Here is a 15,228-nt window from a genome sequence, read left to right as displayed (position 1 = left end):
TTTACAGTTTTGTATTGTTTTTTTTGTTTTTTTACTTTTACTTAACATTCTAGTAGACATTATAGTCTACCAACAAAGCACAATTTAACTTAAAATTAATAAGTTGGTAGAATAATATTCTTTTGCCATTTTTAAGACCACCTTCTTGAATCAGGCATGTGTTTTTAATGTACAAATAAATGCAGCCTTGCTGAGCAAAGCGGAAATATAAATAAATGTATTAATAGAGCTGTTGTAATAATTGTTATCATTATTTTTGTCTTACTTTTTATTTTATTTTACAGAACAACAGTAAAATTACAATACTAACATATATGAATGTTGACTTTAATTTTGACGGAAACCTGCAAGATAGCCCTTAGTACTACTTTTTGCTGACAGCAGCAGATTTATGAATGATTCTTATTACGCAGATTTCTCTCTCGCGCTTTGGACTTTGAACCCTGGCAAACGAGTTTGTGCAGCGCTGTCAGAATAAATAAAGTTTGTGTGTGTATTAGACAACATAACATTCGGTAGTTTATTTACTAATGGTTTAAGGCTATTTCGTTATTTCAGTCCTCATACAGTAACCAGCAACTACCACCCCTTCCTCTTCTCATCGAAGATACTAAACAGTCTCGTGCTGTCAGTGCTTGTAATGATTTTTGCGTCTTTCTTTGACAGTTTTAAATGCTTCCACACTGCCCACATGTTTGCTGCATTAGTGCGCACCACTATTTGATCCCGTCACGTCATTGTTAGGTAGAATTTATTTGGCCTTTTCGCTTAAGAAGAGTTTTTTGGGTTTTTTTTTTTTTTTGCTATTTTTGGCCAAATAATTTTAGTTGCCGAAAATTCAGTGCATTCCTGTAAATTTCCTAAAAAAAAAAACTTGTGGGCACCATAAAAGTCTGGTATATGGAGATAATTCCTGAAACGTTTTCCTCAAAAAATTAAATTTCGTCATGACTGAAGAAAGAAAAGCATGAACATCTGAGGTGAGTACATTATCTGTAAATTTTCGTTCTGGAAGTGAACTGCTCCTCTAACAGACCCACGAAGAACATTTCAGATCAGAGTTTGGTATCTGTTGGCAGCTCACTAGGTTTGGGAAAAGTCCATGGTGGCTTGTTTGTATGTGAAGCATGGTGTGTGTGATTGTGTGTTTTTATCTGTTTAGCAAGCGAAAGAAGGGCATCAAGAATACCAAAGATGGCCCCTGTCCATTTGGACATTTCCTTCACCAATAGCTTCACCAGAGGAGGTGAGTGAGGCTCTATTTTTCATTTCCGTTGACTCCAAGGAGATATTTAGCGTCAAACCAATTCCCCATCTTTCATCTGATATCGTTAGTTTACTGTCTTCTGTCTTGATATCTCATTATCTGTGTTCTGTCACAGACCACAACTCTTCCCACACACATACACACGCTAATGCTGTTTTGACTTTGGCCCGCTCCTTCATTTTTTGCGGTGATAGTTCTGCTGAACTTGCAGATATTTGTCACCACAAATCTCCAAAGTACACAGAGTGTTTCATAAAATCCAAAAAGCTAGCCATGTAGATACGTTCAGAACACCCATTGCGAATGATTTTTTAATCTTGAAGTGGTGCAGAAGTATTCACCTCCCCAGTTAGGTCAATATCTGCACAATATTTTTGAACATGATACTACAATCAAAGTTGGAAGGTCTTGAGCTTTATTGTACACCACGGGAAGGGTATTACATAGATCCAATTTAGACTCAGATATTCACATCTTCTGAATTCAAACTTCCACTTTTCAAAAGCGCTCACCTCAGATCAAAGAGTTCATTCGTAACAGGATTTTATGTTACGTGATATTCTGTCATAGAAAATAGAAAGTCACCAGGGTTTTAAACAACATGATTGTGTAATTGAAGACAGCATTGTCATTGTTGGATGAACTAGTCTTTTTTATTTGTTGAACCCCATTATATAATCTTGTTATTGCATTTGTCTTGTTTTGGACATCATGTCTTAGTGTAAAACGTGTTATGTCAGGTCATGATGAGTTGAGTTCTTGGAAAAGAGCTCATGGTTTTAAGAGTGATTGGTTAAAAGATGCAAGTGCCAGTTGATGGGTTTGGGTTGACGTCATGATTCAGTGATGATTCTCGTCATATTTCTCGAAATCTGGGTTATAGATGGCAGCTGCTGCTGAAGACTCACTTTTTTGCTGTTGTGCACTGAAATTAGACAGGTCTTTGTCTCACCACAGCCAAATATACTCCAGCAGGTGCAGACTAAGACATTTCCCATCATGAGCTCTTCGCAGAAATGTGGAACTGATTTTTCATTTCCTCATTTTTGGTAACATTATTTTTGTAATTACTTGGATTTGCTAAGTCAAGCATCAAAAAGTATTGCTTATACATGTGGTAAGGGATTTGAAGAAAAAAAAGCTAGTCAATTTTAATCTTCATTTTGATGAACCGATATCAATTCTTAAATTCTAAAATCAACCTTTTAGACCACGCTGTTTTCTGGTGAACAAAATCTTTTCAAAATCTGTCAATTTTATTACATAATTCAAACGGTAAATACCGATTTGCTGCTCTTTAATGTGTTGTGACACTGCATCCAGATGCTTCACTTCAAGTGGAAGTGTGGATGGCACATAAACTGGTCGTTTCTTACCCTTTACAACTAGTTATAGCACAAAATATGTGACCCTTGACTACAAAACCAATCATAAGGGACTTTTTTATGCATCATCTGAAAGCCTGAAAGCTGAATAAACAAGCTTTTTATAGATGCATGGTTTGCTAGGATAGGCCAAGATACAACTTTTTGAAAATCTGGAATCTGAGGGTGCAAAAAAATCGCCTTTAAAGTTGTTCAAATGATGTTCTTGGCAATGCATATTACTGATCAAAAATTAAGTTTTGATATATTTATGGTTATTTATGGAAAAATATCTTTATGGTACATGATCTTTACTTAATATCCAAATGATTTTTCGCATAAAAGAAAAATTGATATGTTTGACCCTTTTAATGTATTTTTGGCTGTTGCTACAAATATACCCATGCTAATTAAAACTAATTAAGTCCCCGGTCACATAGCAAGTAAGTTTCAGTAAGTTTAACCGTTTCTTTCAACAAAACTTCCCACATTCTTTCAAGTTTATATGTGACCCTGGACCACAAAAAAAAGTCTTAAGTCGCTGGGGTATATTTGTAGCAATAGCCAAAAATACATTGCATGGGTCAAAATTATAGATTTTTCTTTTATGCCAAAAATCATTAGGAAATTAAGTAAAGATCATGTTCCATGAAGCTTTTTGTAAAATTCCTACTGTAAATATATCAAAATGTAATTTTTGATTAGTAATATGCATTGTTAAGAACCTAATTTGGACAACTTTAAAGGTGATTTTCTCAGTATTTTGATTTTTTTCCATCCTCAGATTCCTGATTTTCAAATAGATGTATCTCGGCCAAATATTGTCCTATCCTAACAAACCATACATCAATAGAAAGCTTATTTATTGAGCTTTCATATGATGTATACATCTCAGTTTTGTAAAATTTAACCTTATGACTGGTTTTGTGGTCCAGGGTCACATATAAACTTGAAAGAATGTGGGAAGTTTTGTTGAAAGAAACCGTTAAACTTACTGAAGTGCCTTATGTAGTCAGTCAGTGTTTGGTTTGGACTTGTTAATTAGTTTTTAATTTTGACCTTAAATAATGTAGTAAATCAAAGACACCAAATGACAAGGTTCTCTGCATTGTTTCGACAGCACAAGTAAAGGGAAAACTGACCGAACTGTTCCTGATATACAATGTTATTTGAAAGTTTGTGAACCCTTTTGAATTTTCTATATTTGTGCATAAATATGACACAAAACATTTTCAAAAAAAATTTATTTTTCATTTATTTATTGAGAAAGTTATCCAGTGTTATGTCTGTGCGTTGCAAAAGTATTAGCAGTTAATTTAAAGGTGAAATTAGAGTCCATCTGTGCGGGTGTGTTTTCAGTCAGTGCAATGACTATCAAATGTCAGTACGTGACCTGTTTTATTCAAAGAACAGCCATCTATCAAAGTCTGATCATGTTTGTGGAAGTGAATCATGTCACGAACAAAGGAGATTACAGAGGACCTCGTAAAAAAGAGTTGATTTTGCTCATCAGGATAGAAAAGGTAACAAAACCATCTCTAAAAATGTGGACTCCACAAATCCACGGTCAGACAGATTGTGTACAAATGGAGGGAATTCAAGACCACTGTTACCTTCTTGAGAAGTGGTTGACCAACAAAGATCAATCCAAAGCAGAAAGAGTAATAGTCTGCAAAGTTTCAAAAGTTCCCTAAGCAAGTCTAAGCAGCTAAAGATCTTTCTCACATTGGCTAATGTTAATGTTCATGAGCCCACCATCAGGAAACACTGAGCAAAAAAGAAAATTGCTTGCTATGTGGACAAGCCAGAGGACTATTGGAGAAAGGTTTAATGGATGAATGAAACCAAAATAGAACTTATTGGTTTAAATGAGAAGCTATTATGTTCAGAGAAAAGAACACACTGCATTCCATCTTAAGAATCTTATCCCATCTGTGAAACATGGTGGTGGTGGTAGTATCATGGCTTGGGCTTGTTTTACTGCATCTTGGCCAGGACAGCCTGCCATCATTGATGAATTCTGAATTATACCAGCAAATTCTAAAAGAAAACATCAGGACATCAGTTTAAGAACAGAGTCTCAAGAGAACATAGGACATGCAGCAAGACAACAAGAATGTTAAAAAGAAGAACAAAGTTAATGTTTTGAAATGGCTGAGTCAAAGTTCAGACCTTAATCCAATTAAAATGTTGCGGAAGAACCTAAGCAAGCAGTTCATAGGACAAAACCCACCAACATCACAGAGTTTAAGTGATTCTGCACTAAGGAATGGGCTTAAACTCCTACATGTTATTATGCAGGACTGATCAGCATTTACAACAAACATTACCTTTAGTTACTGCAGCAAAAGGGGGTTACACCGGATACCGAGAGCAAAGATTCACATACTTTTGCAAAGTACAGATATGTACCACTGGATCATTTTTCTCAATAAATAAATGGCAAAGAAAATATTTATCTCTCACTTGTTTGACTGGGTTGTCTTTGTCTACTTTCAAGATTAATATGAAAATCTGATGATGCTTTTGGTCATATTTACGCAGAAATATAGGAAATAATAAAGGGTTCACAAACTTTCAAGCAGCACTGCATATCAAAACGAATTGATAATGAATCAAGAACTTGTGAATCAGAAGCAAGTCTGTTTGTAAAATCAATACCCAGCCTTATGAATTTGTCTGAATCATTACGCACCTTGTATCTTGTGCTACATGAATCATATCCCAGTTTAGAGACTTGACAGTGAGATCTATTGACTTGGGCTTGTAAATAACCACCCAGAAAACCCTATGAACCACATAGCGATGCCCTGGCCACCACCAACAACACCTTACCATTGTATAAGCGAGTTTTGTAAGACCAAGCACCAATCCCATTTTCATTAAAAAAAAGTTTTCCATATATACTTATCATATGTGACCCTGGACCACAAAACCAGTCTTAAGTCGCTGGGGTATATTTGTAGCAATAGCCAAAAATACATTGTATGGGTCAAAATTATTGATTTTTCTTTTATGTCAAAAATCATTAGGATATTAAGTAAAGATCATGTTCCATGAAGATTTTTTGTAAAATTCCTACTGTAAACCTATCAAAATGTAATTTTTGATTAGTAATATGCATTGTTAAGAACTTAATTTGGACAACTTTAAAGGTGATTTTCTCAGTATTTAGATTTTTTGCACCCTTAGATTCCAGATTTTCAAATAGATGTATCTCGGCCAAATATTGTCATATCCTAACAAACCATATATCAATAGAAAGCTTATTTATTGAGCTTTCATATGATGTATATATCTCAGTTTTGTAAAATTTTACCTTATGACTGGTTTTGTGGTCCAGGGTCACATATTTTTCTGTATTCTTTGATGTCCTTTTCTCTAAATACTCATCTCATTGCCATAATGTTCCTTTTGATTGTTTACTGAACCATCTTATTGTCTTCATTGATGCCCCATCTTTGCACTTCACATCAATCTGAAATATTCAGGTGACCTAAAAAATAGAGGTCGACCAATATTGGATTTTGCCAAAACGATAACCAACATATGGGGAAAAAATGACTTACTATCAGATAGCTTTTAAGAGATCCGAGCTATGTGCATTGATTAAATTCCAATAATATCCATAAAAAAGATGATACAGTAAAAAAAAAAAAATTATTCAGACACCAGATATCATTTTTGATATTTTTTTTACTAGTGGATGCAGGACACTATAGTTCATGTATGTAAGTGAGGATAACAAAATAAAGTAAACTGTGACATTATACATAAAAAGTCTTAATACATTGGACTGCCATTCACATTTGTACAAATTTGGGATCAAAAGTTGACCTGATGTTTTGTTACATACCTTTCTATCAAAGTTATCTGACATTATCAAGATGAATTTGTTCTGAAACTCTTGAGTTCTTGACATATTTTATTACCTTTTTCTAAACCATAGCGAAAAATCTGTTATAATGTGAGAAATGTTGAAGGTGTCTGAACAAATCTAAGTTTTGCTGTATATTGTGGCAGAATCTGCAGTCAGCATTTGTTTGCTGTAAATCCAATAATCTGGTATTATATTAAAACATTTTTTTTTCTCTTTATTGAAATCTGAGTAATTCTATAAATACTGTCAATATTGAAACAGACATTTTCTAGCATCAAACAGTTTCAAAAGCCATTGTTGATGCTGGCTATTTGGCAAAACCAATAAATCAGTCGACCTCTAATTTTAAAATCCTAATGTTATACAGGCTTGCAGCATTTCTCTCCCATCTGTCTCAGTAAGCTGAGCTGCTAATGACTGTCCTGTCGGTCTTCAGAGGGGGTGATTGTCGCATGTGTGTGAATTTTGTTTTCTGTTTTTATTTCCTGTTCCTCTGTGCCACCACCAACTCCTGCACCCTTAATCTACCAGTACTTGGGTACAGGGATAAACTATTCACTCACTCAAACCAAAAAGCTTCAGCTAAGGGAAGAATTCACAATCAAGGTATAGTTTCTCTGTTTTACTCATTCTTACTAACCTAATCCATGTTCTCAGCCTCTCTTTGACCTCTAGCCATGCTTCTGTAGTGTCTGAAAGTTATTCCACAATGAGGTTACCGCTGACTTTTCTGGTTTCCTGAAGTAAACTTTAGTGTGGCAAGAGCACTTCTGTTGTAGTTTGTACTGGCAGGTCTGTAGTGACTGCAGTTTTGAGGTTTCAGCGCTATGTTAGTGTGTTGTAGTAGCTGATGACAGAGTACTGAATCATCATTGATGTGCGGCTGCGTTGACCCCATTTACTAAATGAGCTAATATTCACTTAATCTCAGTCAGTCAAAGCTGAACACTCCAGGACAAATATTAGGAGATATTTGAGATACGATAATGTGCTTCCAAAGAGACATGGCAGTCTGTTGCATACTATTGAGATTGCTATTATTTTGGGCATTGGCCATTATATATTAGCCGTCAAAAGTATAAAATAAATACGATTTCCTGCATTTATTTTATTAAAAATATACAGTGATAATGTGAAATATTATTACAATTTAAAATAACTTTTTTTTCTTGTAATATATTTTAAAATCTGATTTATTCCTGTGAGGAAAAAGCTGAATTTTCAGCATCATTACTCACACGTCCTTCAGAAATCAATCCAATATTATGAATTAATATAAATGTTGGAAAAAGTTGTGCTGCTTAATAATTTTAAAACCTGTGATACTTTTTTCAGGATTTTTTGATGAATAAAAAGTTGTTCAAAATAACAATATAAGTCTTAACTATATTTTTTTATTAATTTGACACATCCTTACTGTATAAAAATATTAATTTATTTCAAAGAAAGGAAGAAAAAAAAATGACTGACCCAAAACTTTGAACAGTAGTGTATATTGTTACAAAAGATGTCTATTTTAAATAAATACTGTCCTTTTTAAAGTTTTATTCATCAAAGGTTCCAAAAAAATATTAAGCAGCACAACTGCTATAATAAAAACAATAAAAAAAAAATTCTGTATTTTTAATCTGTAATTTTTAAAGAATCCTAAAACAAAAAGTATCACAGGTTCCAAAAAAATATTAAGTAGCACATTTTTTTTTTTTTGATAATAAATCAGCATATTAAAATGCTTTCTGAAAGATCATGTGACACTGACGACTGGAGTATTGATGCTAAAAATTCAGCTTTGCATCACAGGAATAAATTCAAATGTAAAGTATATTCAAATAGAAAACCTCTATTTTAAATTGCAATAATTTTCACAATATGATTTTTTTTCTGTATTTTTAATCAAATAAACGCAGCCTTGATGAGCCGAAAAGACTTCTTTAAAATCATTAAAAATCTCACAGATCCCAAACTTTTAAACAGCCTTTATTTAAAGTTATTCACAACCCCTTCCTCTTCCATGTTTATTTAAGATGTGTCTAATTTGATTATGATTCTAAACTACCAATAAGTGTATAGTACTCTAAGCTCTGTTTAGCACATTTAGCACAGCCGAGTTTGTTCATCCTTGATATTGGTTACGTCGTTTTGTTTTTCCAAAGTAATTTTTGCCATTGCTCTCTCTGAAAGGCGTGTGGGCTAGTCTGCGCTCTAGCAGCAGATTCATCCAGCATCCCGCTGCTGCCGACGTGGGCGCGCGGCTGGCTGGCAAGGATCTGGCGCCCCCTACCGGCATTGAGAACCTCCAGGCCCAACTCCTCAAGCATCAAGCCGCTCTATACATCATTGGCGAAAAGTCTCACCTCAGGGTAAAGATGTTACATTTACTATTCTTCTTTGAAAGCAGCAGCAGCTAAGGATTTGGTGCTGACCTTGTGTGATAAACCTTCTACAAGAAAGAAGGCCAAAAGAAGTGTTCACATTTGAAGTGTTGAAGTGTACCAGGTCATATCACCCTGAAATACTTGGACAGTGTTCTCCCCAGTGCATAATAAATTTGTGAATAGATAAGGACCTCTTTCGAGCCGTTTATAAAAGCTCGGATTTATTGACACAATAGTATGTTTTGGCTGAAATTGTATTACTTTTGGATGCCTGAAGGAACTTTGTGCTTTTTTTTGCCTTGATGATAATGTGTTTCTTTTGTATTTAGTGTAAAAAATTGAATTAATAGATGGAGTAAATCAGCCCTGTGGTTGACAGTTAAGTAAACTCCAAGTTATTTGGCTCAAAGTTATTGTACTCAGAGTATTAACTCTCTGTTTTGATTTTTTTGTTGTTGCCTGCGAAGTGGAAATTTAATTTTGTCCATATTAGTAAAATAGTTGGTCTGCTCAAACTTACAGTCTAGGATGGAATAGAATAAAAGCTTTTTGAGATACAAATTTGTGACTCTGTTCTAAAAACATGTGAAACTTCTACACACTGTTTTTCCCAGAGGCATAATGCATGTTTGTTTTTCTATGCTCTTTTTTTCCCCAGTAATTAAATTAAATAAAAAAGTTTGTACCAAATGTTTTTCATGACAGGGCTTAAGACTGGACTCAGCACTGAATTGTGAACTGGTGCCAGTTGAGTTTGCAGACACAAGACAGGTGAAGGGCTCCTTTAAGAAGCTTCTGAGGGCATGTGCACCCAGTTCCATGTCTTCAGACACAGAGGATTCATTTCTTAAGGCTCTGGAGGAGAGCGAATGGATGCTACAGGTTAGCAAAACTTCTTAACACCAGTGTTCATTTTGACAGGCATTTTTGATTTAGTCTTGAGACGGAAATGCTTAACAGTCTTAGGCTGCATTTACATTGCAAGTCTTAATGCACAGATCCAATCTTTTCACCATATCCGATTTTTTGGTCCACCAGTTTACAGTCACTTTAGACATGCCTAGTATCCGATATCCATGTTTACACTAATCTCCAAATTACAATATTACCATATTCCACTGGCTTTCACGACAAGGAGCGCAATGACTGACCCTCGAATTCCGGATGGACTTTTGCTTATTCATCTTTTCCAAAGTCGGCAAAAGTATACCCGACAGCAAATAATTAAACAAAGAAAGCAAAAGCGGATGTTAAATCAGTTAGTTAAATTTAAATCAGTGTCACGGCTACCGTGGGAAAGACCAATGAGACAGGAGTGGTGGAATCAAGTCGACTCCTTTGACAAAAACAATGGGTACACAATTTGGAAAAACTGGAATAAATGATGACAATTTTCATTTCTGGGATCAATTTTCATTTATGGGTAATTTGTAGAGATACAAATTACACCCATTTTTCAGATAAAGTAGGTTTACTTAACATGTATACATTTATTTAACGTCTTTTGTTGGCTACACTTACAATACAGGCATTTAATTAGAAATGCTGTCCCTTTAAGACGGAAGGCATGCATGTTATACTGACACACTCACCTGTTTACGTTCACTTAAAGGATAACTATTGCCAAAATGCAACCTGGGCTGTTTTTTTTACTGTAAATGAGACAAACTTATATGTAAAAGCATAATTACGACAAATGAGCCGTATTTGAGATTGACCTTGATTTCATTTTGTGGTCAATGGCCGGTCAATGGGAGTACTAAGGGCATAACTTTGAGCGCATCAAAATCTATATTTTTACAACACTAAGAAGGCTTGACACACCATGACACTTTGCTCGAAGTATCGCCTGGGTCTCTACACATGAACTTGAGCATTGAGAACATTGTTTGTGTACACAGTTTACTAAAAAGAAAGGTTTTGAACAACTTACACTGTCTGAATCGAATGCGAATGAATGGACTCCATAGGACGACATATTATGCTTATATGAGGCTCTTTTTACAACTAGAAGGTTAATATTGTTTTTCATTTGCGACAAAACAACGAATTAGCCGTGCATTTATATGGAAATATGCTTTAGGAGCTATCCATCCTCGCATTCGGAGATCGACACTTCTTGACTGGCAAGACGGTCGCGAGCGGAAACTCAAACAGTGAAAGTGAGTTGTTCAAAACCTTTCTTTTTAGTAAACTCTGTGTACACAAACAATGTTCTCAATGCTCGAGTTCATGTGTAGAGACCCAGGCGATACTTCGAGCAAAGTGTCATGGTGTGTTGAGCCTTCTTGTGTTGTAAAAATATCGATTTTGATGCGCTCAAATGTATGCCCCTAGTACTCCCATTCACCGGCCATTGACCACAAAACTAAATCACGGTCAATCTTAAAAACGGCTCGTTTGTCGTAATTATGCTTCTAGATATAAGTTTGTCTAATTTACAGTAAAAAAAACAGCCCAGGTTGCATTTTGGCAACAGTTATCTTTTAAGTCATAACCGACTGTATTCACATGCGACCCTTATGATCCAATGACAGGGACACATTGAAAGACAAGACGGTTAACTTAGCCTATAAGATGTATTTTGAATGTTCGGTAGTCCTCAAATAACATTCTACAACCCCTGGCAAAAATTATGGAATCGCTACACTTAGAAGCTGTTCGCCCAAATTTGTTACTTCATACCAAGTAAACTAATCACAGATATGACACAAAACAAATATTATTTAATTAAAAAGTGATATTGAGTGATGAATCACAAATCTGCAATGGACAAGGAGATGATGCTGGATCTTTTGTCTTTATAAAATGTATAAAGATGACTGCCTGAAGAAAACAATCAAATTTGCCAAGTCATTTATAATATGGGGTTGCATGTCAAAGCTTTTGTTAAAGCTTTTCTTCGGGAAAGGCGCATCAAGTCAATGAAGGTGTATGGTGAAAGTTGAAAAAAAATGGTCAGTGACAAAGCTCCATCTTGCAAAGCTGATCTGTCAACCACTATTTGACAAAGTTAGAACCAGCTTGATAAAGAATATTATTTTTCATTAGTGAAGTCCATGCCCTAAATTATTCAGGCTGTCATAAATGACAGAGGTGGAGCAACAAAATACTAATTGTGTTTTTTGGTTGATGATTCCATATTTTTTTCCTCAACATTGAATGATTCCATCATTTTTTCCCGTACTTGATATGGAAAATAATTTTCCATTAATTTAAAGAATTTAATCTCATTTGTTTTAATCTCATTTGATTTGTGTTATTTCTGTTTTTTGTTTATTTGCTCTGAAGTAAAAAAAGATGGGGTGAACAACATCTAAGTGTGATGATGCCATTTTTGCTAGGGGTTGTAGTCCTGTCTTGTCTTCTTAACGAAGATGCGGCATACATTTCTTCATAGTTTTTATCGACAGATCTTAGTTTTAGCTCATCAATGTCTCATCTTAGTCACAGAAAAAATTTGGTTAACGAATATTTTTCGTTGTGGTCTTCATTGATGAAATTAACACTGCCTGGCACCTTCCCCTTATTGTGACTCGAGGTGGCCTAAATCTTGAGAAAACCATAAATAGGTTGGCCTGTGTGGCTGACCCTGTTAAAAAAAGGTTTTCCTTAAAACTAATCAACCCATGGGAACCTAAAACACAAAGATGGGAAAATTGCATGACACAATTAAAACAAAACAAAGCTGCTTACCATGCTAAAAGCTGTGCACTAACAACCCCTTTGGCCTTATGGTCCAGTGTCTCAGACACTAAAACAATATTATCTGTAAGGATCTCTGCCAAGACACTCTGAGAGCTCTTAGTCAGCAATGTTTGTTACAATAAATGTACAGGAATTGCTAAACTTAGGATGTGTTGTGTTTTGTGCTCTGTAACAGCTACACAAGCTGCTGCAGCTGGCTCTGGTTGTGGTGGAGTTGCTGGACTGCGGATCATCTGTACTAGTTAGTCTTGAGGAGGGCTGGGACATTACCACTCAGGTGAGCGTTGAATTATACCAAACAGGATTCCCAATGCATCTTCCATCATATTTTAATGTTAAAAAATAAATACCCAATTTTCTAAGAAACAGCTTGTTGCAAGTAGTGTCACCCCAAGCTTCAATTCAATTCAATTCAATTCAAGTTTATTTGTATAGCGCTTTTCAGCCATTGATTGGACCAAAATTTAACTAGGTTTAACAAAACCAGCAAGCAGTGGCGATGTCAGCCTACAAATGCCAAATAGTTGTCTTTGCAGATTAAAGTTGGCTGGGAGAACACACAAATGTCTATTTTGAATTGAAACGTGAATTTAGTTTTGTTTGCAGCAAAGACATTTTTGTAGTCACAGCTCATTTTTTCCATGCCCATCAGTTAGCTGTCATCAGAAATAGAATTGTGTTCTCTGAGTGTCAACTGGAGTTGTTAAATGTAGCCTGTGGTCAGAATCAAACACGTGTCTAAACAGGACTCTGGATTTTTTTTTTTTTTTTCCTCTCTCCTCCTGCTTCTTGACCATTCTGCCATTCTCTCTGTAGGCCTGCTCTGATGTACTCATCTAAATAGGCTCCATATGTCTGGCTCTGTAGGAGAGAACAGAATCACATTGTCACATGGCCATGATTTCAGTCTTGGAAGGTGTTGTGATATTGCTTATTGCTTTGTGATATTGCTCCGATAATGCTTGCAATCATTATGTTTTTATAACTCCTGGAAATAGGTTCTGTAGAAGAAATGTTCCAAAGCATTATATAAAAACATTTACATTTTATTATCTGGCAGACACTTTTTTGAAGTAATATTCACAATGAATTTTTTATTCCATGTGAACTGGAAGTTGCAACAGATTTTTACTAAGCATTTTGATGTATTTCAGAATGAAACAGAAAACTGCATAGAAAACAGGGCTTGATTTTAGAGCGCCTCCGCACCATCTGTAGCTCGCAGCAGACTAATGGTTGGTGTGGAGTGGTTATGGATGTTCTGCCCAAGCTGTCAAACTGTCATCATCAGAGAAGATTAAAGAGTGAAAGCAAATTTTCAGATTTTGGCTAAAGAGTTTGAATTTTTTTTTCCGTAACACTATTAATGTAGTAAATAGGGTCAATTCTGATTTCATGCACAAATTAAAATGAAAATTATGTAATTAATTACTCACCCTCATGTCATTCCAAACCCATAGGACCTTCATCTTCGGAACACAAATTAGGATTTTTTTTTAATCTGAAAGCTTTCTGACCCTGCATAGACAGCAATGCAACTACTACGTTCAAGGGCCAGAAAGGTAGTAAGGACATCATTAAAATAGTCCATGTGACATCAGTGGTTCAAAGCTACGAGAATATTTTTTGTAGGAAAGAATCCAAAAATAACGTCTCAAGTTTTACAAAAGCACCATGACGCATGTATGTGTGCGTCTTCTTTTGCTTGCAAACAAGACGCAGCGCGTTCAGGTTTTACGCTACACTACACTCTACATTTCAGTCGGATTTGCAGTTGAAAACTACTGCGTATGACTATGAAAACATATTTAAGAGCACCAGTGTGACTGACCTGATCAGCATACAGTGCTGCTTGAAAGTTTGTGAACACTTTATATTTCTGCATAAATATGACCCAAAATATCATCAGATTTTCATATAAGTCCTGAAAGTAGACAAAGAGAACCCAATCAAACAAGTGTCATTTATTTGTTGAAAAAAGTGTTACATATCTGTGTATTGTAAAAGTATGTGAATCTCTTGGATTTTCAGTTAAATTATAGCTGAAATTAGAGTCCATCTGTGCAGATGTGTTTTCAGTCAGTGCAATGACTATCAAATGTCAGTACGTGACCTGTTTTATTCAAAGAACAGGGAGCTATTAAAGTCTGATCATGTTTGTGGAAGTGAATCATGTCACAAACAAATGCGATTACTGAGGACTTCGGAAAAAAGAGCTGATGTTGCTCATCAGGCTAGAAATGGTTACAAAACCCTCTCTAAAGAGTCTGGACTCCATAAATCCACAGTCAGACAGATTGTGTACAAATGGAGGAAAATTCAAGACCACTGTTACCTTCCTGAGAAGTGGTCGACCAACAAAGATCACTCCAAAGCAGAACGTGTAATAGTCTGCAAAGTTGCAAACGTTCCCAGGGTAATGTCTAAGCAGCTAAAGGCCTTTCTCGCGTTGGAAAATGTTAATGTTCATGAGTCCATCTTCAGGAGAACACTGAGCAACCATGGTGTGCATGACAGAGTTGCAAAAAGAAAGTTGCTTGCTAAAGATAAAGTGGACAAGCCAGATGACTACTGAAGAAAGGTTTAATGGATGGATGAAACTAAAATAGAACTTACTGGTTTAAATGAAAAGCA

The 15,228-nt window shown here is 35.4% G+C and overlaps 1 protein-coding gene across 3 annotated transcripts in view; it reads left to right on the top strand.

Annotated features, from left to right (window-relative positions):
- The window catches only part of LOC141330873 (myotubularin-related protein 13-like), a 202,736-nt gene that overhangs the window by 174,798 nt on the left and 12,710 nt on the right, over window positions 1-15,228 (top strand). Inside the window, exons 29-33 of one of the 3 annotated variants that reach the window (XM_073835653.1) lie at window positions 1,163-1,246; window positions 7,043-7,117; window positions 8,693-8,871; window positions 9,592-9,768; window positions 12,770-12,871. In XM_073835653.1, coding sequence (XP_073691754.1) covers window positions 1,163-1,246; window positions 7,043-7,117; window positions 8,693-8,871; window positions 9,592-9,768; window positions 12,770-12,871 — 617 coding nt within the window. The remainder of the gene's footprint in view (window positions 1-1,162; window positions 1,247-7,042; window positions 7,118-8,692; window positions 8,872-9,591; window positions 9,769-12,769; window positions 12,872-15,228) is intronic. The other 2 variants (XM_073835654.1, XM_073835655.1) reach the window with 2 other exon arrangements.

This window comes from Garra rufa, chromosome 3, assembly GCF_049309525.1.
Source record: "Garra rufa chromosome 3, GarRuf1.0, whole genome shotgun sequence".
Classification (NCBI taxonomy): domain Eukaryota; kingdom Metazoa; phylum Chordata; class Actinopteri; order Cypriniformes; family Cyprinidae; genus Garra; species Garra rufa.
This window is presented reverse-complemented; position numbering and strand designations above follow the sequence as displayed.